General features: G+C 39.1%; 2 protein-coding genes across 2 annotated transcripts; both read left to right on the top strand.

Annotated features, from left to right (window-relative positions):
- The first annotated feature begins 697 nt into the window (after positions 1 to 697).
- Positions 698 to 1,693, top strand: LOC149695115 (uncharacterized). The gene is made up of 4 exons (XM_089867475.1): positions 698 to 1,072; positions 1,152 to 1,206; positions 1,277 to 1,443; positions 1,535 to 1,693. The coding sequence occupies exons 1-4, from the start codon at positions 767 to 769 to the stop codon at positions 1,691 to 1,693; spliced, it is 687 nt and encodes a 228-aa protein (XP_089723601.1). The 5' UTR covers positions 698 to 766.
- Positions 1,694 to 21,997: 20,304 nt separating this feature from the next.
- LOC149695114 (uncharacterized) lies at positions 21,998 to 23,074 on the top strand. Its single transcript, XM_089867474.1, has 5 exons — positions 21,998 to 22,044; positions 22,108 to 22,146; positions 22,323 to 22,549; positions 22,639 to 22,798; positions 22,947 to 23,074. Exons 1-5 carry the CDS (start codon positions 22,032 to 22,034, stop codon positions 23,072 to 23,074), a joined length of 567 nt encoding a protein of 188 aa, XP_089723600.1. The 5' UTR covers positions 21,998 to 22,031.
- The last annotated feature ends 1,490 nt before the right edge of the window (positions 23,075 to 24,564 follow it).

The following is a 24,564-nucleotide window of genomic DNA, read 5'->3' as shown; positions in this document are numbered from 1 at the left end:
TATGATGGGGTACCCATTTCAACTTTTAATTAACTGCAAAAGGTTTACAGGTCAGGTTTAGTAATTAAATTTTATATTACAGGGAAGTTTAAAAAAAACTGAGCTGGGCCAAGATCACCCCCTCCGTATACACAAAAACAGATGCATGATAAATGCGCCAAGCAAAGAAGAATTGATACTTTTGCATGAAAGTAGATTCAAATGAAAATAAATGATCCCATAAGTTTTTCAACACATCCCACTATGTCTAATCTCCCTTGTCATTCCACCTACCAAGAGAGGGGTACAGTATATAGCCAGCTTTGAAACAGCTACAGGTGTTTCCACCCCCCCATCCCCGAAATAGGGGACTTTATAGAGCTATCTTAGTTCTCAGTTGTGAAGTCAGTGCCTAGGTAAAACGTCACGCTTAGCTTGACTTTGGGGGGCGGGGTGTAAGGGCTCCATTCAGTCCAAGCAATAGGGTTGAACGCAGGATGGCTATTGAACTGATCTCTTATCTCCTGCCTTTCAGATATTGCTCCCCAGGGACCTCTCTTTCTGTAAAATAAGTACATAGGGATTTACCAGGATGGCTGGCGCCAGGGTTGGAAAATTTCAAATTGTATTTGAAATTCTCCAGCCCTAACAAAACTGAACGCTCTCCACTTGCTTTTTTTTATTTTGCTAATGCAATAGTGGAAAATTTCTAAATAGCTTGAGATGTAAAGTGGTTGGTAGATAGGTTTTCCTTAAATTTTACTACTTTACTTTTTTATCTTCTATAATGAATTTAAATGAAGTTAATTCGTGGGACGCCACTAATGTGTGTAATTGTAAGTCGTTATGTCTATCCAAAAAATGCCCGTGCAAAAAGGGTAGTAAGATCTGTTCCGAACTCTGTGGCTGCGGTGTCGTTGGGGAAAAACTGCTAACTTGTTTAAATAAGTCGAAATGTAAGGAACCTCGGTCATCCCGCTGTACTGAGCCTGAGATCAGTGAGATGACTGACATTGATTTGGAGGATGAAGAAGAACCCCAATACTGTCCATCCGAAACAGAAACTTCTTCGGAAGATGGTGGCATTGACGAAGTTAGTTTAAACTGGATTATTATGCATAGCAAATGTGCAAGTAAAAACGTATTAATATGATAATATCTTTTGTTTTTAGGTTGATGAAAATGATGAGCCTCCTAGGCAAAAATTTAAAATTACAGTAGTTGTAAGTATGAATTTTTTGTATTAGATAAGGGTAGTGGAGTTTTTGGTCCTTGTTAATTACATCCTTGTAACTAGAAAAAAAAGTCTTGGATAGTCAAAAGGCCAGTATCGTTAAACGTGGGCGACCAAAGAAAATTTTTAAAGCACCCGGGGACTTGAGGATGGCAGAGGCTTTTCAGGATATGCCCCAAAACGAAGAGGGTATGACACAAACAGTGGCCCAAATTGATGAAAACCTGAAGGTACTAAATATATTTAACATGATTTTGTTTCACTTTTACTCATAATGAAGCCCATTCTTTGAATTTAATGAGGCCATAATTTCGCGTAAAGGGGGATAAGAATGGGAAAGAAAATGCTACTGGCTGTGTAAATGAAAGTTTAGCGACATTGGCGACACCTGTGAGAAAACACGAGCTTTATGGAGAGGGGTTTGTTTCAGAGAACTGTTTCAAGGGGGCAGATGAGCTTGTCAAAAACGGAATACTCTAGGAACAAAAATATTCTGTGAGGAGTAGGTTATAATATTAAACAATTTTTTTTTGGAAAGAATCAATGGTCTGGATAGACGCACGCTGGAGGAGTTTGCCCTCCAATTATCAAAGATGGTGCCAGAATCCACTTCCATTTTAAATAAGAGTAATGCAATTTTTATTATTTCTATAAGACTATCAACTAAAGCCCAATTTTTATGTTTCTACTTTGAATTTTTTTATAGTCCTTTATCCAGAAGAATCTGAAGATTTGTATGAAAGTACCAAAAACTCTGGTGAATTGATAACCTGCCAAGCAGCTTGTGCGCCCAAGCCAATTGAAGGCCTTGCTGCTCGAGATGGCCGCGAGAAACGGAGGTCGGAGAGAAAGTCCGAGTGAAGGCCCCAACTAAATCGGATAAACCAACTGAAGACAGGTGGTGTGTTTGTGGGAATTGTCGCAATATGCCGCTGGCGGTAGAAAATGTTTGTTGCGGCCATGTGGAAAATTGTATTTCGAACAGTTTCCAGTTCCAAATGCTGTGTTTGGAACCAATTGTGATCATTTTAATGATGCGCCTACGCTACCAGTACTATCGGTATCGTAATGACTTAGTCATGGGGAATGACAATAAACGGTTTGGGGCGTATTGCAACTTCGCTATATGGCAGTATGGCTATTTTGGAGTTGGAAATAGGCGCGTGCTTCCCTCTTGCTGCGTAACACGTATACGTACGGAATTCCCTTCTGTAGATGGCCTCTACCAAGGGTTTTTGAATGGGGTATTATTTGACTTGGGATTCTGAGTCAAACTCATTCATTAAACTTTAGATATAACTTTGAATCATTGTTTTATTAGTAGCATCTAGTACTAGTAGGGTTAACATTTTTGCCTTTTCTTGACCTGGATTGGCAGTAAAATGTCAAAAAGTTATATAATAATAATCTAAGCTTTTGTCTATGAAGGGATTTCCACACTAAGCCCTTGGCTTAGTTACAGGTGGGTCCCTTTATAGAGGGGTGGTGGCTAGCCCCTATGCCACAGCTAACCTACAGCGCCCTATACTAACTATTACCGTTAACCTCGGCAAGTTTTGAAGGAAAAGGAGAAACCGGGTTAGAACGCGGAGGAAAACTCCTTTTAACAAGCGGGGAGAGAACTTGCAAACTCTACGCAGAAGGATTTGTTCCCAGATTTTCACCCGGTGCCACAGTCCGGGATCGAACCCGGGATCCTCTTGCTGCGAGGCGAAAGCGCTAACCGCTACGCCACCCCAGTTTGAAGACTTTGAACGAGAAAAGGCGATACTCCCAGCAGTCTCGCCTTCTGGCGGTATGGATTAAATAACTGGTTTCAGTCTTGCGACAAGAACTTGGAGGAATACGGCAATACTCGCAGTGGTAGCGCCATCTAGAGGTAGGAATTTTGAAATAACTTTTCCTAGGTCTTTCTTGAAGCACCTTGCGAACTTGGAGCGGAAAGCGACAAGAACTTGGAGGAATACGGCGATACTCGCAGTGGTAGCGCCATCTAGAGGTAGGAATTTTGAAATAACTTTTCCTAGGTCTTTCTTGAAGCACCTTGCGAACTTGGAGCGGAAAGCGACAAGAACTTGGAGGAATACGGCGATACTCGCAGTGGTAGCGCCATCTAGAGGTAGGAATTTTGAAATAACTCTTCCTAGGTCTTTCTTGAAGCACCTTGCGAACTTGGAGCGGAAAGCGACAAGAACTTGGAGGAATACGGCGATACTCGCAGTGGTAGCGCCATCTAGAGGTAGGAATTTTGAAATAACTTTTCCTAGGTCTTTCTTGAAGCACCTTGCGAACTTGGAGCGGAAAGCGACAAGAACTTGGAGGAATACGGCGATACTCGCAGTGGCAGCGCCATCTAGAGGTAGGAATTTTGAAATAACTTTTCCTAGGTCTTTCTTGAAGCACCTTGCGAACTTGGAGCGGAAAGCGACAAGAACTTGGAGGAATACGGCGATACTCGCAGTGGTAGCGCCATCTAGAGGTAGGAATTTTGAAATAACTTTTCTTAGGTCTTTCTTGAAGCACCTTGCGAACTTGGAGCGGAAAGGGACATGTCTTATTTCCCACTTTATTCAGAAGGGGAAGTTGAAAACCTACATACAACATTGCAGAAAGTTGTTTTGAAGTCTTACAAATTCTATTTGTTGTACTCAGTCTGCAAAAAAATCGCAGACTTGGTTTTGTCCATTTATTTCAGTACTTGAACCTCACTCGTAATGAGGTTCCTCGCTAAGAGTCTAAAAAAGAGCTAGACTTACGTATTTTGGACAGATGAGGTGGGTGTCAAGTGGGATTTTATGATTTAGTTTGGCCATGGAGCAAGTCAGGAGGGTCGACAGTTGACTCTGGCAGTTTCCGTAAATGTCCAGTAGAGGCACGGCAGAAGCGGCTTTAGGTTTCCTACGGAACATAATTAGATGCGCGGGGGCGAGGGATTAGTATCCCCCGTTTTAACTACGAAAAAGGGCGCCATGGTCACGTTTCGAAAATCCGTTACAATAGGCCAAAGCTAGAGTCGACCCTCCTGACTTGCTCCATGGTTAGGCTGTATTTTACTGTGCGTAACTATAGTGGAACCGGAACCTTTATGATGTGGATTCCAAAAAAACAAAAATTTGTTAACATTTTCAATAAAGAGCTAATATATTTGAGACAAAAGAGCGTGTGTGACATACCTATTTGTGAAGCAAGAGGGACTAGCTAAATGTAGTTAATATTTAATAATAACATTCTCGCTGCTGATATTACAATCAGTACCAGCGTGGGAAATAAGGCAGTGGCACAGGGCAAATGACCAGTTTAAAAATTAAATCGGAGGGGGGTCAGTGACCACTAAGAAAATTCAAGGGTTTCCAGAGTCCAGACATTAGCTCATATATTTTAATTATCCACTTCTTCAATTTAGCATGCACCAGACCACCAGAAACGGAGAAATGATTTTTGAACTAAACTGATCTGAATTGCTATATATTTATATTGGTGCTATACTGGAAAGAAAATCTGGCTCAAGGGGTAGAGTCGATGTAGGAGATATCCCCTTTAAGTCAGCGCTTAAAAGTTGGAAGTTCCTCTTCGTCTTCGCTTGTTATCTCTAAAAATAAATTTTAAAATATTAAGTACACGGTATAAATCCTGCAATTACTTCTTACTCTTCCGACGCTTTGACTCCATTTGCTCCTCATCTTCAGATCCACTCTCCTCCTCACGATTCGATTCACTCCGCTCCTTCTCTTCTTCGGGTCCACTCTCAGACGACAACATCTTCGATGTAGTCACGTCACCTACCTCCTCCCAATTCATTCTCTAAACACGCAGAAAAGTTCAACTTACTCTTTACAACGTCCTTTTAATACGACGTGCACAACGTCGTGCCAAGTTACACCTTTTTTCTCGATATCTCGAAAAGGCCATGCAACATAACAACGCCACGTTGCAATTTTTTCCCAATAACCTCTATAGTTGCATTTGACAAACTTTCGCGACTTATGTATATGGATTGCAGGAGTGGCCCTTTATACGCCTCCTCTTATTGCGCGACTATAACGGCTAAGGTCATATAGTATGCCATTTTCCTGTGGAAAAAAGGTAGGGTGATAACTCCATGCGGTGGAAAATTTGACTCAAGTGACCTTCAGCGGTACATTTGGGTCGAGTGACCTTGGGGGTTAGTCCTGACCCTGGGGGTCAATTTGTGTCGAGTGATCTTGGTGGTGTTTAGGTCAAGTAACCTTGGGGGTCAATTTGTGTCATCTGACACACACAGGTACCCAGACAGACAATCAAACACGCACTTCTTCAAGAAGAGCTTCCTCAAAAAGTTCATTTTGATCCTCTATTGATCCACTTAGGCCTTGGCTACTCACACTTTCTTGACTCTCGACAGTATTTTGGGCAATATTTTCCTCTTTTTCCAATAATTTTACTACCGATTTCACTGGTTTTTTTGTCTTTGCCATTTTTACCAACAAATTTTTGAATTCTTATCTGTTTCTAACCGATAATTTGACAAAAAATCGACGTTCTGGTGAGTGGCGAAAACTTTTCAAATATTTGGAATTATTTAACAGTAACGTTGAGAGCGCCCTCCTCTTTCGGAGAGAGAACGTTAAATTCCTACGTAGTTAGTGGGCGCCCTCTTTCGACGAGTTTACGAAACTGTAACGGTTACGATACGATTACGTAAGGTCTAGTGGACCACTAGCTTAAGAAGAAGGAGTGCAAACGTAATGAGAATTGTGTCCAATTTTCTCTTTTACTGTCGAAATAAGGTGGGGTTGTTCCCCTCGCCCTCGACGCTCGTTCTGATACGTCATCGTTGGACATTAGAGGGCTGCAAACTGAAAAAAGTCATTCCCAAAGCCTGCCAACTCCAATGGTAAAATTTTCACAAACGCCACTGCCACCCTAACGCCATTGTTGTATTTTCAACTCCTGCCCAACGCAGTTCATTTCATTTTTGATTCCCTGCCAAAGCCAATTGTGAAGTTTCACACGAATTCCAATCACTGCCAAAGCCGATTGAAAGATTTAAAAATCTTTCCAATCCCTACCAAAGCCAATTGATAAATTCAATAATATTTCCAATCCCTGCCGAAGCCAACGTGAAATTTGACAATTTTCCCAATCCCTGCCAAAGCCAATGAGAAATCCGACAAGTTTTCTAATAATCCCTGCCAAAGCCAATGAGATATGCGACCAGTTTTCTAATCCTTGACCATACTAATGAGATATCCGACAAGTTTTCCTATCTCTTCCAAAGCCAATGAGAGCTTCAACAAACTTTCTTACTCCAAACACAAAAGCATTTAACCTAACCAATTTTCATTTATATTTACCCCAACGTTTCCCAGCCGGCCGTGTGGTACATTATGAAGGTTTTCCACTGCATTTTTTCAATTATTTTTATTATAAACTCGAACATTGTTTATAATTGTAGTTTTCCTTTTTACGTTTAATCTAAGGCGACGGAAAAATTTATGACTCTCTAACTTAAAAAGAACAAATAGTTTTAGTTTCGTTTTCTCTCGCACAGCAATGAATTTGATTTTTTTTGCGGAGGGACGGCTGTACCATCCGCGAGCGTCATGTGTGTGGCGTTGAACTTCATGCATCCCGCTTGCGCCAAAACAGCCGCGTGGGAAATTCAAAGAGGAAAAATTATGCCACCCAACTCCGGTTGAATAAAATAAGGCTGGCTCTCAATGCCACCAACTCCATTTGGATACTATAAATGCCAACGCCAGCCAAAGCCACCTGAATCCAACAATAATCCAGTCCCGAAAGAATCCCGTATAAGTTTTCGAAATATTTCCACTCCCTTCCGACTCCGTTCCATTTCAGAGATAATATTCCCAAAGCCACCCAAAGCCAAATTATTTATTTTACCCAACTCCAACTCCGACGAAAAATGAGGGAGTCCCTTGGCTTTCTATGGAGTTGGAGTTTTCCCAAAGCCTTTGCAGTCCTCTATTGGACATGCTGTGATCTTCTGATTCGCGTAATTTATTGAAATAGGGAAGCAGTAAGATTTGATTGACTTAACTTGGGTGATGGTTCACCGTTCAGTCGTCCACGTGTTGCTAAGCCTCTGTCCCGGAATACAAAAGTGTCGATCTATTGTGTTTCCGCGGTTCACGTGTTGCTAAGCCTCAGTCTCGGAATACAAAAGTGTTGTTCTTTTAAGGTTCCGCGGACTTGAAATCGTTTTTTTTTCTTATTTTGGGCGAGTAGATGATGTTTGTTTCATACGTTCTCGGTTTTCCTATCTTGCACGAGTGGATGATGTTTGTTTCATAGGTTCTCGCGGACTTCCTCTCCCGTTCGTTTCTCGTTTGCCGGTCCGACCAAATCTTGACTAATGTAGATAATGAGGTTTTATCCGTCTTAATCATCTCGCCTCCGTCGCCATTTGTTATCTATGTTAGTTAGATTAAATGGCAAGCATTATACTATCAACTACTAACTAATATTTTATTAAATGAGATCAATGAGGTCGAAAATACATGTTATCAATTAAGGCATTACTGACACGTCCCGTGTCCAGGAAAGGAGTGAGGTTCTCTCACTGGTTACTCTAATATCTAGCTTTGCTAGGTGTTTGGTTTCAACAGCCCTCCTGGCGCCCTCTATACGAAAGCATGCATACTAATATCTATACAGAACAGATATGACCCAATGTTTAAACCACTCCTTAGTCAAAAACTTTAATGCAAACTTTTGTCACTCACCAGATACTTGTAACTTTTCTCAATTTCCTATAATGGATGAATACTTGCCCACCTTTTTTGAAGTTAAGAAAACTCTCCAATTACTAGATGTCAAAAGTGCTTCTGGCCCTGATGGCCTTACTAACCGTTTATTAAAAAACTGCAGTCCCTCTTTAGCCCTCCCCCTACTTAAGCGGTTTGCGACCTCTCTAATGGAGAAATCTGTGCCAGAGGAGTGGCGAACTGCAGTTGTGACTCCATTTTATAAGGGCATAGGTGCCAAATCAGCACCTGAAAATTATAGACCAATCACCTTAACCTCATCGGTCTGTAAATTATATTTGAAAAATGTATTCGTTCGGCTGTGCTACAACATGTCATCCCTTATCTATCTCCCCACCAGCACATATTTCTCCACAATCGGTCAGTTGAAACCAACCTCTTGACGGCATACGTGAGTGGCCTACCGCCCTTGACTCTGGAAAAAGGGTCGATGACACTTACCTAGACATTGCCAAAGTTTTCGATTCGGTTCCTCATGCCCGTTTATTTTCTAAGCTTACAGCCTATGGGCTCTCCCCTAACTTACTAGGTTGGTTGGCTAGTTATTTGACAGGGCGCTCTCAGGCAGTGCGGGTGGGTAGCTCCTTGAGTAATTTCCTTCCAGTTACGAGCCTCTCTTAACCCGGTTGTTCCAATGTTACATACGTTCAGTTCTTGAGTTCGGCAGTCAAGTCTGGAACCCTAGCTCTAATCGGGACATTAACTTACTTTTGGACGTGCTTGGACGGGCTAGCCGTATTCCGCTCTCCTTGCGAGATAAACCTCCTCCTGCCCGTTTAAATGCCCTTGGGTTGAAACCCCTTGCAACTCGCCGCAAATACCTTGACCTTCTTAGCCTTTTCAAGATTCTCTGTCAACCTTCCCAGACATTCTTAACCGTCCATGCCAACACTATAGGTACACGTGGACATAGTCGCAGGCTATTTATTAACCATTCGCGTACAAATCTCCTGCACGACTCCTTCCGTCGAACGGTTCCGCTCTTGAATGCCCTTCCCGAGGACTCAACTCGCTCGATAAATAATTTTAAAAGGACACTTCGAACCTACCTAAACATTTAATTGAGTTTAAAACCCTTATGATTTTGCTAAAATGTTAAACATGTAACCATGTGATACCTCCCGTGACAATATTAATTCCAGTGCCAAAGTTCCTATTTAAAAAAATAGTATTTTTGTATATTTGTTACACCACCACTATTTCTGTACCTTCCCATTTGGAGCTGTATGGCTGTCCCCAGCCCTAGCTCGACAATAAACAGAGCAAAAAAAAAAACAGACGAACAATACAGTTTTTACATTTTTTGAAAGCGCAGATTTGAAGGAGCATGTTTTGAAATTTCCAGAAACTTTCAACAAACATGTTAGTTTCGAGGATTTCCGTTTAGGTCACTTGTTTTCAAGAACAATGCTTTAATTTTTAAATAGTTTTCTTCCCTTTAACAACTTCTCGAATCTACTAACACTTTAAGACTTGGTCTCTTACCACAGAACATCTCTTTCTGTCACCTTCTACTAACTCTACAAACTCTTATATTTTTTTCACCAAAGGTAGAATAAACTTTTCTTTCCTAACGTTCAATTCCATGATTTAAATAGATGGACCCTAAAAGGCACACCTTACACACTAGCACACTTTACACACTCTTCTGAAAAACGCTAATTCGTACATTGAATATCATTTTTCACACTGCAAACTCGTACTATACATCCTAGCTATCAGAACGATGCACAAAAGCTTAGTATACAGCATTTAAATTGAAATAGTAACGTTGTTCAGAGTAATTAGAGAATATTAAAGAATTTTGGTATCTGTACGAACTACGAGGACTTCTATCAACCTTAGTGCGAAGAATCCTGAGTCGACGGAGGTGTGCCTTTTCCATGCCGTGCACACCTCTCTTCTCCTCGGCGGTGTATTTTGCACACCTCGTCGACGACCAAGGCGAAGAATCCTGGGCCGTCGAGTTTTAAGGAGGTGTGCCTTTTCCATGCCGTTGCACACCTCTCTTCTCATCGGCGGTATATTTTACACACCACGTCGAGAAGTCCGATGACTAAAGTTATGTTCGAATTTATAAGAAAAGAAAAAAATGTATGCGAATTTTATAAGTACTAACAATCTATGAAACTTGTAATCATTTATTTGGAGTGTGATATTCCACAGAAGCCACAAAACTAATGTAATTAAATAATTCCTGGTCTCCGAGAGTGGTAATCGACAATTCCTGGTCTCCGAGAGTGGTAATCGACAATTCCTGGTCTCCGAGAGTGGTGATCGACAATTCCTGGTCTCCGTCAGTGGTAATCGACAATTCCTGGTCTCCGTCAGCGGAAATCGTCAATTCCTGGTCTCCGGGAGTGGAAATCGTCAGTTCCGGATCTCCGGGAGTGATAACCGTCAGTTCCGGATCTCCGGGAGTGGAAATCGTCAGTTACGGATCTCCGGGAGTGGAAATCGTCAGTTCCGGATCTCCGGGAGTAGAAATCGTCAGTTCCTGATCTTCGGGACTGGCAATCGTCAGTTCCTGATCTTCGGGATTGGTAATCCTTAGTTCTTGATCTTCGAGATTAAACATCCCCATCGGGGTTGGCTCTGTTGTGGGACAAGCATCAAAATTCCACTTGAATATCGATGGAATCACTCCCGCCTTCAAACATTTCCTGCCATTTGCTCGATTTTGTAGAAACTCGGATGTCTTAAAATGATTTGAGCACACAAGAATACGATTGAGCGGGTTATAAAGATAGCCTCGGCGACGAATTTTTTAAAGCCAAATAAGTCGCATTCTCCCACAATTGAACGACGGGACTTTATGATATGAAACCTGAAAAACCAGTATAATTAATTAGGTTGGGAATATTAAAGTTACTTTTAAACTCAATTACATTTTTCGAAGACCCTCTCTGCTTACAATCCAAAACACTGCATATTTTTCTTAAAGGGCCCATATTTGACCAAGGCTTAGTAATTCTACATAAGAAATCAAACAATTTTCATCTATTTCCATAATATTTATATAATTAAAATATATTATACACACCCGACTTTGCAGAATCCACACTTCAGGAACAATAACTTAATGATATAACCCAATTTTCTTTTTAATAATGACTAAAAACGTTAATCGCTTGAAAAAGTTGCGCGCAAAAACTCTCGGTGGACGGAGCCATGCTTTTTTCACCCAGCGGGAAATGTTAGCCAATCAGAATTAGGGCTACGAGAGCGCCATCTCTTAACAACGGAACGCGTGACTGAGCTGAACGCGAAGGGCCACTACCCCTGTAATTTCCTCTTTATTGTTCCTATTTCCGAATTTGTCTATCAACAACAACTCTTCACCTTGGTCGTTTGACAGTCCTAAGGAATTAAAGAAAAGTAGCATACACACGAAGGCAGATAAGTATTACAGAACAATCAGTAAAGGTGTTAGAAGAGTATTGAGCGGAGGAACGGGGGAAAGTAATTGAATGTATCAATTGTGACGAATTGGGGCATGAAGCAAAGGATTGCTATATGCGAAATCGTTATTTAAACTCTACCCATTCATGCTACAATTGCTACTAGTCGGGACATATTGCAACCAACTGTCCTTTTGATGAAGAGGATGTATTAATTTTAGAAGACACGAAGGAAGAAATGGGGAAATTGTCCCTGTGAGTTTTGGCCTCAACCCTGTCCGTCCAGGACCTCTCTTTCGGGTTAAACCCTTCAACTGATCCTCCTTCTTCATCTAATGCCGAGTCAGATCCTTGGTCCTTAGCGCGTTACCTGCTTCAACCTCTCCGCCAAACGGACGTAAATGTACCCATTACGGCATATCATAAGTTCAGTGCGCAAGTCCTTGTGAATCCTAAGCCAGCTATAAAAACCCATCTCCAATTCGCCCTTTCTCTCCGTGCCAGTGGAGACATCTTGAGGCCCCGACGAAGATGAGAAAAATTGGGAGCGCTTTGGGTCCATGGGAAGGACCCCAAGGAATTCCCTCCCAAAAATATTAATTCCGTCCAAAATCGCTAACGCGAAACATCCATTAATATGGAGCACTTCAGTCTGCTGGAGATGCCGCAAAATAGGACATCATGTTGTGTCGGACTGTCCGGACGGGAAGCCGGAGGGCTATCCTGCTTGGAGCAACGATGAAAGGAAGAAGTGAACAAGCAATGAAAAAAAAAACAACACATATAACTTCACTACCCCTGCCAATTTATCCTGGGTTCCTCGGGGTAACCCTTTCCTTTTTGTTCTTCTTAATGATTTTGTTAAATATAATGTCACATAGCTTCTAAAGAGGGGGGATGTAACATAGCTGCCAGATTCCTTGGAGTTTCCACTCCTTTGATTTGACAGGGCATATTGCCTCCATGTTACATGCTCCTCCCCTTTTCAAATATTTTGCTGTGATATTTTTGTTCTATGATTTTTTTCATTCCGTAGTCGTCTCTTAGAGAGAGCACATTACTTAGAACCGCTAAGACGGAGTTTGATTGTAACGGAGGTTATTTTGGGTTTATCCCTATTATTGTTATTAATAAAAATAAAGAAGATTACTCTTCCATTTTGGAGTAAACAGTAAGTTGTCTTTATTTTATTTTATGGCCGTCTAGAAAATATTACCTTTCGTTTAAATATTCTATTGAGGGTTGCAATTCATTCCTTAAAATGGACTTCAGCTTACAACACCCATTTAATGGTCTCATAGCCGGAGCGACACAATCGGGAAAATCATACTTTGTAGCTAACCTTATAAAGTATAAAGATATATGTATATCACCTCCTACAGATAGGATAATATGGTGTTACACTGAATATCAACAGAAATGATTTAATTCGGTATTAGATCACACGCCTTCCGTGGAAGGGGATATTAAATGTGAATTTATTAGACCCCAATATCAAGAATTTTGTTATACTTGATGATTTACTTTGTGAAATATCTAATAACAAGGATGTAACTAACTTGTTCATAAGGGGCTCGCACCATATATCGACATACATTTGTCTCGCTATTATGTAACTCTGCAATTTGTCTCTAGGAGATTTCATAAGAATAAGGTAATGAGAGTTCAAAGAAAAAACACTAGAGTCTTTGACTCGATGGAATACGTTTAAGGCGATATAAATTACGCTCAAGTTGCGATGATGCGTTCCCTTGGTTAAAAGAGACCCAACTTCTCCTTTGTTCTCGGTCATCAAGTCATCGATGATTAAAAGGCAAGGTTTGCCTCTTGTATATTCTGATAAGTCTGGCGTACCTTGTTTGAAAAAAAAAATTCTCAAACTTTCGAGAAAAGGTTGCCATTCACCGTAAAACCACTGTATTTCGCTTATATTAGGGGAAGACATGGTTTCCCTATTCTCTAAAATTTTTAAAACTGATTTTTCCGCTTTGAGACGGGCCTGCTATCAACACGTTATAAGGATGGTATAAAGGATGCACGATCTTACTCTTTGACTTTCAACGAACGAATGAGATAAAGATTGTAAAGTGTTTTTATAAATGACTCGTTTTGTGTTTAAAATTAAGATGCATTGCAACTTTTTCAATGAAATCGGGTTCGCCGAAAATACGGTGGGGTACGTTTGCTCTAACCTTAAAAACTATTATTTGGTAATCAACTAAATATGATTGAAATCTTGGTAGAGCACCCGCCCCCGCGCATTCGTACAATGGTATTTCCGACTCCACGGCTATAACTTCCGCCATCTTCCTAAGCCTCTCTCCTGCCTTCTTCCTAATATCGGGACGGCTTAGGGTTTGGAAATCCGCCTCGAGGCTTTTGTCAATGGGATGTATTGTATGCTCCCTTTGTATTCTAGCTAAAACTAGAGCATGTGGGAGACATAGCCGGTCGTTGTTTTTGATCTGTATAATACATATCTTCTCCCTGGCAAAAGTCTCGAAGCTACAAATTACTAACCGTTTCGAACGGCAGGCGCCTTAGGGTAACCTCACGCGCTGTATGCTTATTCCAATTGGGCCGAAAAAAAACTTGGACCCTCCTTTAGAATTATAGGCTTTATCAGCCAGTACTTCTAGTATGTATCCAATATCTATTTGGTCCCTTCTTCTAAAACTATAGTCTGCGGTTTGAATGCCTGGATTACTAATATTTGTCATCGAAATTGCAATCATATCATCTGGTAAAAAGTCATCCAAATCGTAATCTTGGAAATCGCTTACAGATTCGACCATGTTATTGTCAAACTGCACTTGCAATTCCCATTCATCAAGATTAAAATTGAGGAAGGACACTACCCCGCTAGAAATTACGCTCACACCTGGTGGTGGAACTAGCGGAGATGAACGTGGATCCCCTAGATCCATAGACTCATTTTGAAATGGAGCTATTGGAGGAGTAGAATAGCCGGCTAAGAAAGAATCGTCGGCGTTAATAATATCGGATCGGTAACATCTTCAGGCGCGGTAATTCTAGCCGAGAAAATCGCGTTATCGAGGGCGTTCAACTCCTCAATATCTGGATTGTTTTGTTCGGACTCACAGTGGTCCATAAACTCGCTCAAACCGAGGTCATCTTGGAAGAGCAAAGCATCATCATCCAGCCGTATCTAAAGGGTTGGTTCGAAAATTCAGCCCCGTTCGACTATCTTTTGGAAGAAACCAATGAAAATAAACGGCCGACATTTATACCGAAAGAATTATCCATCGCTACCGGAGAATCAAACCCCTCAGTCATACCACGTCGACCCAGATAACAGAAGAACTAATTTGTATACTACAAAATACATCCATGGCATTTCTTTCCGAGATGGTGACGTACCTTCTTATACTATCGGCATGTTTTAATTATGCAACGCAAGGTGTAGTCAAATATTTTTCTAAAGGGAAAGAAAAATGCGCGTTTTTAGATGAAACTTTTAATATCAAAGACGTTATTGATTTAAATGAAATTGGTTGCCCTAAGGCAACAGAAATTGAGGATGAGCCCCATTTAAATGCTTATTTCCGCATCGAATTCTTTCGCATCGCGTAAAACCATGCGTTTTTTTGAGAAGCGTGATGTACGCTTCATATTCATATAAAAATATTCCCTTTTTTTAACTTTGTTGAGCATGACTAGAAGCACGAACGTCATCTCATGGTAGTCAAATAAATATAATTAATATTAATTATATGAAATATCATTAATTTAAGTTAAGTCTTTTAAGAAACGTTACTCTTAAAATCGTTTTAAACCTACTTCTTTTTGACGTTTGAATTAGAGCGTATGCTCTGAAGCGGTTTTGCCCCGAAACCGTTGCAGACGACAGAAGTTCGAACATATTTGCCGTCAATGTCACCCAGGGCCAGAAGTAAGAAATAATTCTAATAGGACATGTGTCCAGTGACCCCCTGTTTGACTGGAAAATTTATAGGACATTGTAACTGAAGTTTGCAAAAATACTGTCGCGTCTCCACTGTCAAGCTATCGAAACTTCGGGAAATTTATTGGTCAAACTGTCCAGTGACCCCCTTAGTTTTTCAAAAGATTATGGGACATTTTAAAATTTTATTGGACAATGTCCAGTGTCCTGTGCTTATGTCCGGGCCTGATGTCACATCCTTTTCTTTCTCACCCCCCTTTTTACTTTGCAGCGGCCTCACCCCTGAAGCCGTTGCAGACGATGACGGAGGGCTGAGCATCCTCGTCCAACTTTGGGACTATGTTCAGCCCGCCGCCATCTAAGCTCCTCCTCCTTTCTCATCCCAAACCCTCGTCCGAAAACAAACCAAGGCGATTAGAAACGCCAGTTGCTTCTATAAGTGCAGTTAGCTTTTTGTTTTCCATTTGACCAGGCACGGGTCAGTTATTCGGTCTAAGAACGCTTTTTTTTAATTCCGAAAATTGAAGAAATATTTTTGTACTCCGCGAATTGTCGCGAATCCAAACTTGGATCCGGTTATTTTTGAGAATTTAAAATACGTCGCAATTAATAAAATTATTCAAAGTTCAAGAAAAGGTATATTTGTTTTCTTTGGATTGGATTCCCTTACGGGACGATAGTGACGGCTTCAAGTTAGGCTTACTATTGAATCTAAGGGACTTGTAACAACCCCCAGACGACCGGCCATATAGTACTTTCACGATGGGGACCTGTTACAAATGGTGCTGTGCCCTTTGTTTTGAGCCTCGGTCTTTTTCCGTCCCGTCGCTTTCTTTTCCGACGGGGTGGTCGGGCCCGATTCGAGCACTTAGTTCTAAGTTAGCCAGATCGCCGCCATATTGGGTCCCTTCCCAGCGCCGTCACCAGCTAAAAATTTTAGGTTGGGCAACGGGAGGGCCAAAGAAAATGGACTTTATTTGCATGCGCGGCCAGAGCTTTTAGACCATTTTTCACAAAAATCGAAATTTGAGTTACGCAGGTAAATTTTAAAATTTTAAATTTTATGTACTAACCACTAATGAGACTAAAGACATACTGCACTCAATAATGCAATAAACGTAGGGGGGACTTTACAAATTGGAGGACTCGCGACGGTAGCATAGCGGTACATTATATTCAGCTTGTTTCTGTAGTTTGATAAAGATCCGCGGGTCGAAAGCTCACGCTTTAATTTATTGATCTTTTACATCAATAAAAGTTTTTTATTTTATCCGCGTGTCTCCTCCGTTAAAATTATTATTGTATTTCACCATATTATTGAAAAATAAAGTTGTTATTTTTTGATTTTGAAGGTTAGAGATGGTAAAAGACCAGCTTTTAAATTCAACTACCAAGTTTAAAAAAAATGCATATTTCTCAGCCTGATATAGCTGCTTTTCACACATGGGGGATTCATACCATTCACACAAGGTAGAAAAGCTGCCTGGAGGACAAAAGGTGATTTTTTGTGCCCTCTTCTTTCCAGGTAATAGCTCAGTCTCCTAGTGAAAATGATATTTTGGAAAGAATCTTCTAAGCTTCTATAGTAGAATAGCAATAACTTAAATAAATTCCATTTCCAAGTCACATCAAATTTAACATTTTATTGCAGAAATTAGTTGTTCTGTCTTCTACCAAAAGTATAATTAGGGCCATCTATTCAATATTTTCTCCCCACGAATTTCACAGGGAGGGCCAAACCAAATGCAGAGTGGGCCGGGCCCACCTGGACCCTCCTCTGATGACAACCCTGTCCCTTCCTTCTCGAACATTCGAGGCAGAATTTTCCGATTTTTATTTCAAGCGGGTTGAATCACATATTTTATTAAATCTACCATTGATATCATGGGTTCAAATTAAATTGAAATAATCGGATTAATTTAATTTGGAATTAAACGCTTGTTAGAGGATATTATTTTCCAGGACCGATAATTTTGAATTAAATTATTTTTAAATTTAAATGAACCCTCCCGAATCGTGCCCAAATTCAAATTTATACCGTGAAAGACACGATACAGAATCCTCCTCAGCTTCGGGAAATATTTCGGAATCCTCAGGATCAACGTTATCGATAGCTAAGCCTAACCTCGTGGCAGCGGATATTATACGCCCCCTCGATTAAGTGATTTAAACATGGCATATGCCCAAAACCCAAATGAAGATTCCCCGTGGAATGATAACTTAGATTTAACCCCGTATTTTCATCAAAGGGACGAAAGGGAAGAACAGGCCTCCCCCAATTGTAGGTTTAATAATTCAAAAGAGAAACAAAGAATAAGACATGAGAATAATTTAGCCCTATTCAAAAGCATGAGTCAAAGTTTAGACTCCCAGGGGAGTAGCCTCGTTAGAAACAGACACAAGGGGAGTACCCCCGATTTAGTCAAGTTAAGCGGGACGTCTAGACCCAGTCCTCCCAAACAAAAGGCAGAGGCTGCAGTAAACTCATATGCAAGGGCAAAGCAATTTACGAATAGCTGGGGTCCCCAAAGCAAGCTGTACCTAAGACCACACCAACTACGAACTTTCCGACAATGCCAGTACCAATTTCCTCCCCCAATCGGGCTATCCCACGTAGAAGCTCGGTTGTATATACAAGTGCTCCTAGTAGGCCAAATAGACCCAGTTCAGTAAACCCTGGACAACCCCAGACCCCTATAGAACATATTCTACAGGGCATTCCTCAGTCCCCACCTAGTGTTCAACCTCAAGGTACACAAGGTTCTAGTCAACCCCTCGGGACATCAAACCCTCAACCACCTCCAAATACTGGAGGTGCCCAACAAGCAGCCTTCCTAGCGGCAGTCTTGCAATCCTTTTCGAACCTGGCGGTAGCTAACCAGGGCAATGTGAAAGGTTTAGAACCCCCTGAGAGGTTAGCATTTTATGGTAGAAAAAACGAAAGCGTCCCCGAATTCATTAGAAAATTCGAGGAATACGTAAGCTTCCATAAAATCAGTGAGGATGATGAAATGCTTTTCATGCCCCTCCTGTTAAGAGACAATGCTCTATATTCGAATCGTTCCCTCCCCCAAGGAGTTGATTGGGCAAAATTTAAGGGACGACTAAAACGTCATTATAGGATTAAGGATGAGGGAGCCAAGGCCCGAATAGCTTTACATAATAGAAGACAAAAACAAAATGAATTCAACGACGAGTTTTTTGGCTATTTCGTGAGGGTAAATCAGAATTTACACCCCCCAATACCGAAAGATGAACTACTCCTCATAATTAAACAAAATTTAAGGATGGAATATAAAGGGTTACTTATGGTTCTCCCAGCGCAACGATTTCAGACTTGCACGATGTATGCCTACAGATAGAACAAACTTTTGAGCTAGACCAACCTCTCTCATCCCACGATAACCAAAATCCTATCGCGCAGCAAAATATTGATGTGAGAGAGCCACCCATACAACAGGCCCTGCGGTATATAGCACCCAAACCTAAAGTAAATTCTCAACAAGTAGTTCCTCAGCCTTCGGGTGTACAACTGGTTATTCCCAGACGGGAACGAATCAAGGGTACATCCCGAACATGGGAACTCATACTAACATGGACATCCCGCATGGGAACAATAACAATCCCCATCAAGAAGGATATTACCATCCTACCCTCGTCCAAAATTATCCTCAAACCTACCCGGTTCAAAATTGTCGAGCTCCTTTCCCGAGGCCCAGTTCCCAACCAAGTCCCCAGCAAACGCTAATCTCCTTCTCTAAGGCACTCATATCCCGTGAATGTGCTATCCCTTTTTATGTCCCCAGGATGTATAATTATGTGCAAAGCTTGTAGGTTTTCCTTTATATCATCCCTTGTACATTGAGTGGAAATACGATTTTAATTGCTCCCGTATATATCTCTGAAATGTGTCCGTAGTATTTATTGAAGGGTTTATCTCTTGTAGATGCGTTTATTTGCAATGATTGCACATCCATGGTATGTCGACACGTTAATTAATTAATATTTAATGTTATAATTAACTAATTAATTTTCATTTAGTGTTATAATTAGTATACTAATTTACACTTAATGTTACAGTTAAAGTTATATTTAATTTAATTTACATTTAGTTTTATTTTTAACCTAATTAATTTACACTTAATGTTACATTTAAAATTTTATTTATTTTAATTTACATTTAGTTTTATTTTAAACCTACTTAATTTACATTTTTCACACTCACATTCAAAACCGACATTTCCGCTATTGCATGCATATCATACATGTCATAAATACTCTAAAATTAAGAAACGGAATCATGACGTCATGCAACGACGTCATTGAGTTGTTTAGAGAAAGCAGGGGTGAAGTAGTGAAAGACGATTGGCTCTCTCTATCACATGATCAAACACACCCTCTTTCGGCATCTCTCTCTACCCAACCTTGCAGTTAGAAATGACTCGAACCGCTGCCTTTCTTTCTTCCTCGGACTCTGGAGAGTGAAGATCTCCTTGTATTGTCGTCGACTCGTATCCAGTATCGTAGATCGTAGCAGAGACGCGTTCCATCGAGGATTCGTCACCGTGTTAGTTAATTAGTACGTACGTACGTAACTAGTTTTTATCTGTGTACATTTGAGGTAGTGTCGCGAATTTTATTTTAATTGACGAGCGCGTACATCGGGCGGTAGAAAAATATATAGTTCGCGGCATCGTGTTATTGTGATTGCCTTGCACCTCTGCAACGTGAAAGCTAGGATCGTTGAAAATCTGTTTAACTACGAAAAGTAAGTTGTTTTTTTAGCGTCTTTGTAGTGTAAAAGTAGGACTAGAAATTTGTGTTAGAGCGAATTACATTGGATTTATTGAGATATATTTTGCAAACAACCCTTCGTATCGGGGCTGCTAGGAGTTGGGATCGAAGCGGGAAAATGGCGGACGCCGAAGCTTCGGGAGCCTCGGAACTTGTCGGAACCGGTCGGAAGAAAGGAGCGCCGAACCACGGAAGAAACGAGGGCGGAATTTGGGAGTTGGGACTAGGGAGTGAAGCGGGGAAAAAATGCAAAGTTTAATGTTTTAATGTCATTGAAAAACGGGTACGGAAGCCATGAATTATTCTCGAAAAATGAGACAAGCCTCGAGCCTTCCGTCATGTTAAAATTTGTCTCATTTCTTCATTTTCTTCCCACAGTTCCTATAATGGACCCCTGAGTAGTAAATACATGCGCACTGCTATTAATTCGATTAGGTAAAACAGTCGAAATTTCGAAATGGGGCAGTTGCGAACTACGAAATTTTCTACTAGTACTAGTATTCTCTCATGTTTGAGGAGCTGAAAAATTTAGAGTAGCACTAAGGTTTCCTCGTCGATATAATAAGGCTTTTTCATATTCAAATAGATGAATCAAGAGTTAATTCCCCGATTTTTTTACAACAAATTGGCGTAAAAGATTAATTGAAAATTCAATTAGCTAATTAGTTAATCCTAAATCTAATTAAATTTTAATTAGATAATTACCTTTCCGATTCATACTAATTAATTAGAATTACTTCTCAATTAGCACTAAGGTAATTAAAATACAATTACCATTTTCAATTAGTAAATTTTGCTAATTAATTAGAAATTCAATTAGCTAACTAATTAATTAGCACAGCTCTGGTTATTGTTAAAAGGCTTTCTAAGTAGCACTCGAAAAATATGTTTGCCATTCGCTTTCTCGTAAGTCGAGATTAATTACTTAACATATATATTTTAGATGAAGACTCTGAATTGGAATTAAGAAATAAAATTAAAAAACCTGAAAATCATACCCCTAAGCCTATCGAAATCCTGAATACAAGTCAAGGTACATATAAAAGGGCTGTGCGGTCCTGATCTTTGGGTACCCGCACACCCCTGATTTAAACGATTGTGACTATAGCAATTTAGACAGCTTAATTTTCTGACGGTTTTCTTATTATTTCCTATTTATAAATTAAACCAGATTTTGAAAAGAAATACTGGAACCAGAAAGAAGCAAAGAACAGTGTGCCATGAGTAAAAATAAAGAACAGCATGCCGCGAGCTTCAATAAAGGTATTTTTGGCATATATATTTTTTCTCATTGAATTCTGAAGAGCTCTTTTAAGTTTCCCTTTAAAAAGAATTTTACTTATAGTAGTTACCCATTTTGTACCAGATGAAGAAAATCAGGATGACAGAGCCCAGAGAATCATGCAAAGAGTATCAATAAAGGTAATTAGACATTAAACTCCGCCCTTTTATTAACACTTATAAATCTTAATCTAAAACACAAATGACAATACCCCTTTAAAGGAAAAGTTCAACCAACATAACATTATATTTTAAAAGATCTGCCTTTTTCTAAATATAAAAAGGAAATATAAAAAAATAATTGGACTCTTATTTAAAAGTAATTGCCATTTAATTTGCCTTAAAAAAGAGGACTACCGCGCCATGGCAAGACTTACAGTAGTCATCGTTTTTAAGACAAATTAAAAGGTAATTACTTTGAAATGAGTGCTCTAAAGTTTTTTTAATATTTTGATTTAATATTTATATTTAGAAAAAGACAGTTCTTTTAAGATATAATGTTATGTTGGGTGAACGTTTCTTTTAAGCGTTTTTAACACCTCAAAAACTGTGAAAATTCTTTTTAACTCCATGCATTTGTAACCAAAGAATCTTAATTTTCATTCAGAGCAAAAAATGGCAAACTCACTAACGAAAATTATTCACAAGGAATGAATACCAAAGGTATTTGTAAAGTAACTATATTTCAAATACAATTTTTGATACAATTTCCTCTTTTTTTACTAGATTTTGTAGTTCCGGATGGCATGATGTTGATCAAAGAAGGTACAATTAATCAAATAACAGTTCAAAGCAGATTTTGTAGGACACAAATTTAATTGATATAAGTTGAATCAAATTTAAGGTGTTCAAACGAAACTGCAAAATCGGCTTTCAGTAGTTTTTTATTTGCGTGTATTAAATATTTGGACGTAACATTAAATTCGTATTTTTTATCGCAGATTGGTATCGTAGCGTTAATAGGAATTTAGAAATTATAAAAATCAACGGAAACGACATGATGTCATTAATGGAAGCCATCATGAAGCGCATGGACGCAAACGGAGCAAAAACTACACTCCCAACTTCACCCGTAGTGGAATTTGATTTTTCCTTTCCAATTCAATCGCTAGAGGATCTTAAAAATCTCGAGACTAAACTCGAATCAATCGAATCAAAGGCTCAATTCGTAAGTATAATGTGTAAAATAATAGAGTAATAACTAATAAGTAAATACTAAATAGACATTTATATATGTTTGTGATATTTCTATTTTAGCTTCAATATTTGAAAAATATTGGTGGATCAAATGTAAAAAGTTTTGTCAAAAGAATATTTTTACAAATTTTGACTGATGAAGTCTTAGTTTTATTTAATTGGGAAGGACGCAAAACTAAGCAAATGTTTAAAAATTTCATAATGACGTCACAAATTATTGGTGAGTTTAAATAAGGAAATTTAACGCTATTAAACTATGCAGGCCTGCGTGAGCCGAGCCTTGAGCATTAACGTCTGTGTTAACCTTTTTTTAACCGAAACTTTACGTGGTTGATGTATATTAACTTGTATCATTTTCAATAATATAGAAGCAGTCATGGCCTCTGACACATTTCAATGCACCAAAAAAGACGTAGAAGATGAGATGAAATCACGACTGAGACATGCAAAAGGAAATCTCGATAAAAAAAGGCCTAAACTTTTTTTCCATACTTAATATTAATTATTAAGTATAGAAAAAAGTTATTTTAAACCTCGATTTCCATTTTTAATATGAAAATGGACAGCATCTGAAAATCAATATACTTGGGTTAACTTATTTTTATCAGTTCAAGTTAACTTATTTTTTATCAGTTCAAACATCAGTTAATATTTAACTGTCATGTTCGCGATATTTCTAATTATTTAGCTTTTAACCAGAAAGGGACTTTAAGTGAGAATGTAACAAACTTAAAATGTGCAATAAAACTTTACATGAAATTTATATTTTTAATCCAATTTTTTCATGTCGCTCTAAGCACAAAATGTATTCTTTGTACGTCCAAAGAAAATTCCTTTAAATCTCCAACGAATATTAGTAGGAACATTTTATGGATGCCTCAGGGATATTCTGGGGACAAACAATAGTATCTTTAGGATATCCTTGATATATTTCATGGATGTTTCAGGGATATTGTGGGGACAAACAATAACATCTTTAGGAGGTCCTAGAGATATCCCCAGATATATCCGAGGGAGTAACGTGGAACGTTGGTATGCAGGACATTTGAATGTCCCAGGACCATCCCCTGCACAAATATCTTGGATATAGGAACATCCCAGGGACTTAACCTATGTCCCTTTAATATATCCACAGTACATCCCATGGACGTTTTTGCGTTTGCTGGGTAATTACAAACTCTAAAGTTCTTTTTGCTCCCTTTGGGCATTCGAGATTGAAGATATAGTAGCTCGCAAAGTTTACTGTTATTGCATTTAGAATACTACTGCACTGCACTCTTGCATCACCAACTGTCACATCCACGGGCTTTGTAAAGTAGTTTTCAGATTTTAATCGAACCAAAGGGGTTGCGATTGCTTCGTCCTAAATATTGAAAATACATAACACAATTTTCCAACAAAAGAGTCTAATCACAAATTATCTGAATTTAAGAATAAATTTTCATACCTTATCAGAAGCCCAACTTTCAATTTCCTCGTTAAAGAGGTAGGGTAAACCAATCATTGAAGCACTCATCCTTATATCTAAATTTACTCAAAAATAATTACTTTACAATCACAGTAATTCTAAGTTTTTTTTGTATATACCTCTACTTTTTTCCTCATATAAAGAGTCACAATAAGTTTCTAACTTCGAGACAAATTCCTTCCTCTTTGGTTTATTTTTTATTGCCGTTAAAATCTTTTCATGATTGTTTTCTGCGAAAAAGTAAATCAGTTTTTCCACTTGACTGTTTAGATTTGTTTTTCTGTTCATTTCTTTGAAAATCGGCATTGATTTGAGAAAAAAATACAATATTAAACTACTCTTCAAAGGAAAAATAAATGTCCGGACAGGAGGTTATTCAGACTTTTATAAAACAATGTCAAAATCATTCATGAAATTTATAAAAATTGTTCTGTTAATTTTTATAAGCTTGAAAACTTTCACTTTCCCGGCTTTAAGCTAATTTAATTTTTTTCTTTTTGGAAAACGTTAAACCTAAT

The sequence above is a fragment of the Phalangium opilio genome, unplaced genomic scaffold, assembly GCF_054372755.1.
Source record: "Phalangium opilio isolate 3A_F unplaced genomic scaffold, DU_Popi_V2 ptg000022l_1, whole genome shotgun sequence".
Classification (NCBI taxonomy): domain Eukaryota; kingdom Metazoa; phylum Arthropoda; class Arachnida; order Opiliones; family Phalangiidae; genus Phalangium; species Phalangium opilio.
Note: the sequence above shows the minus strand (reverse complement) of the source record. Positions and strands in the feature narration are given on the sequence as shown.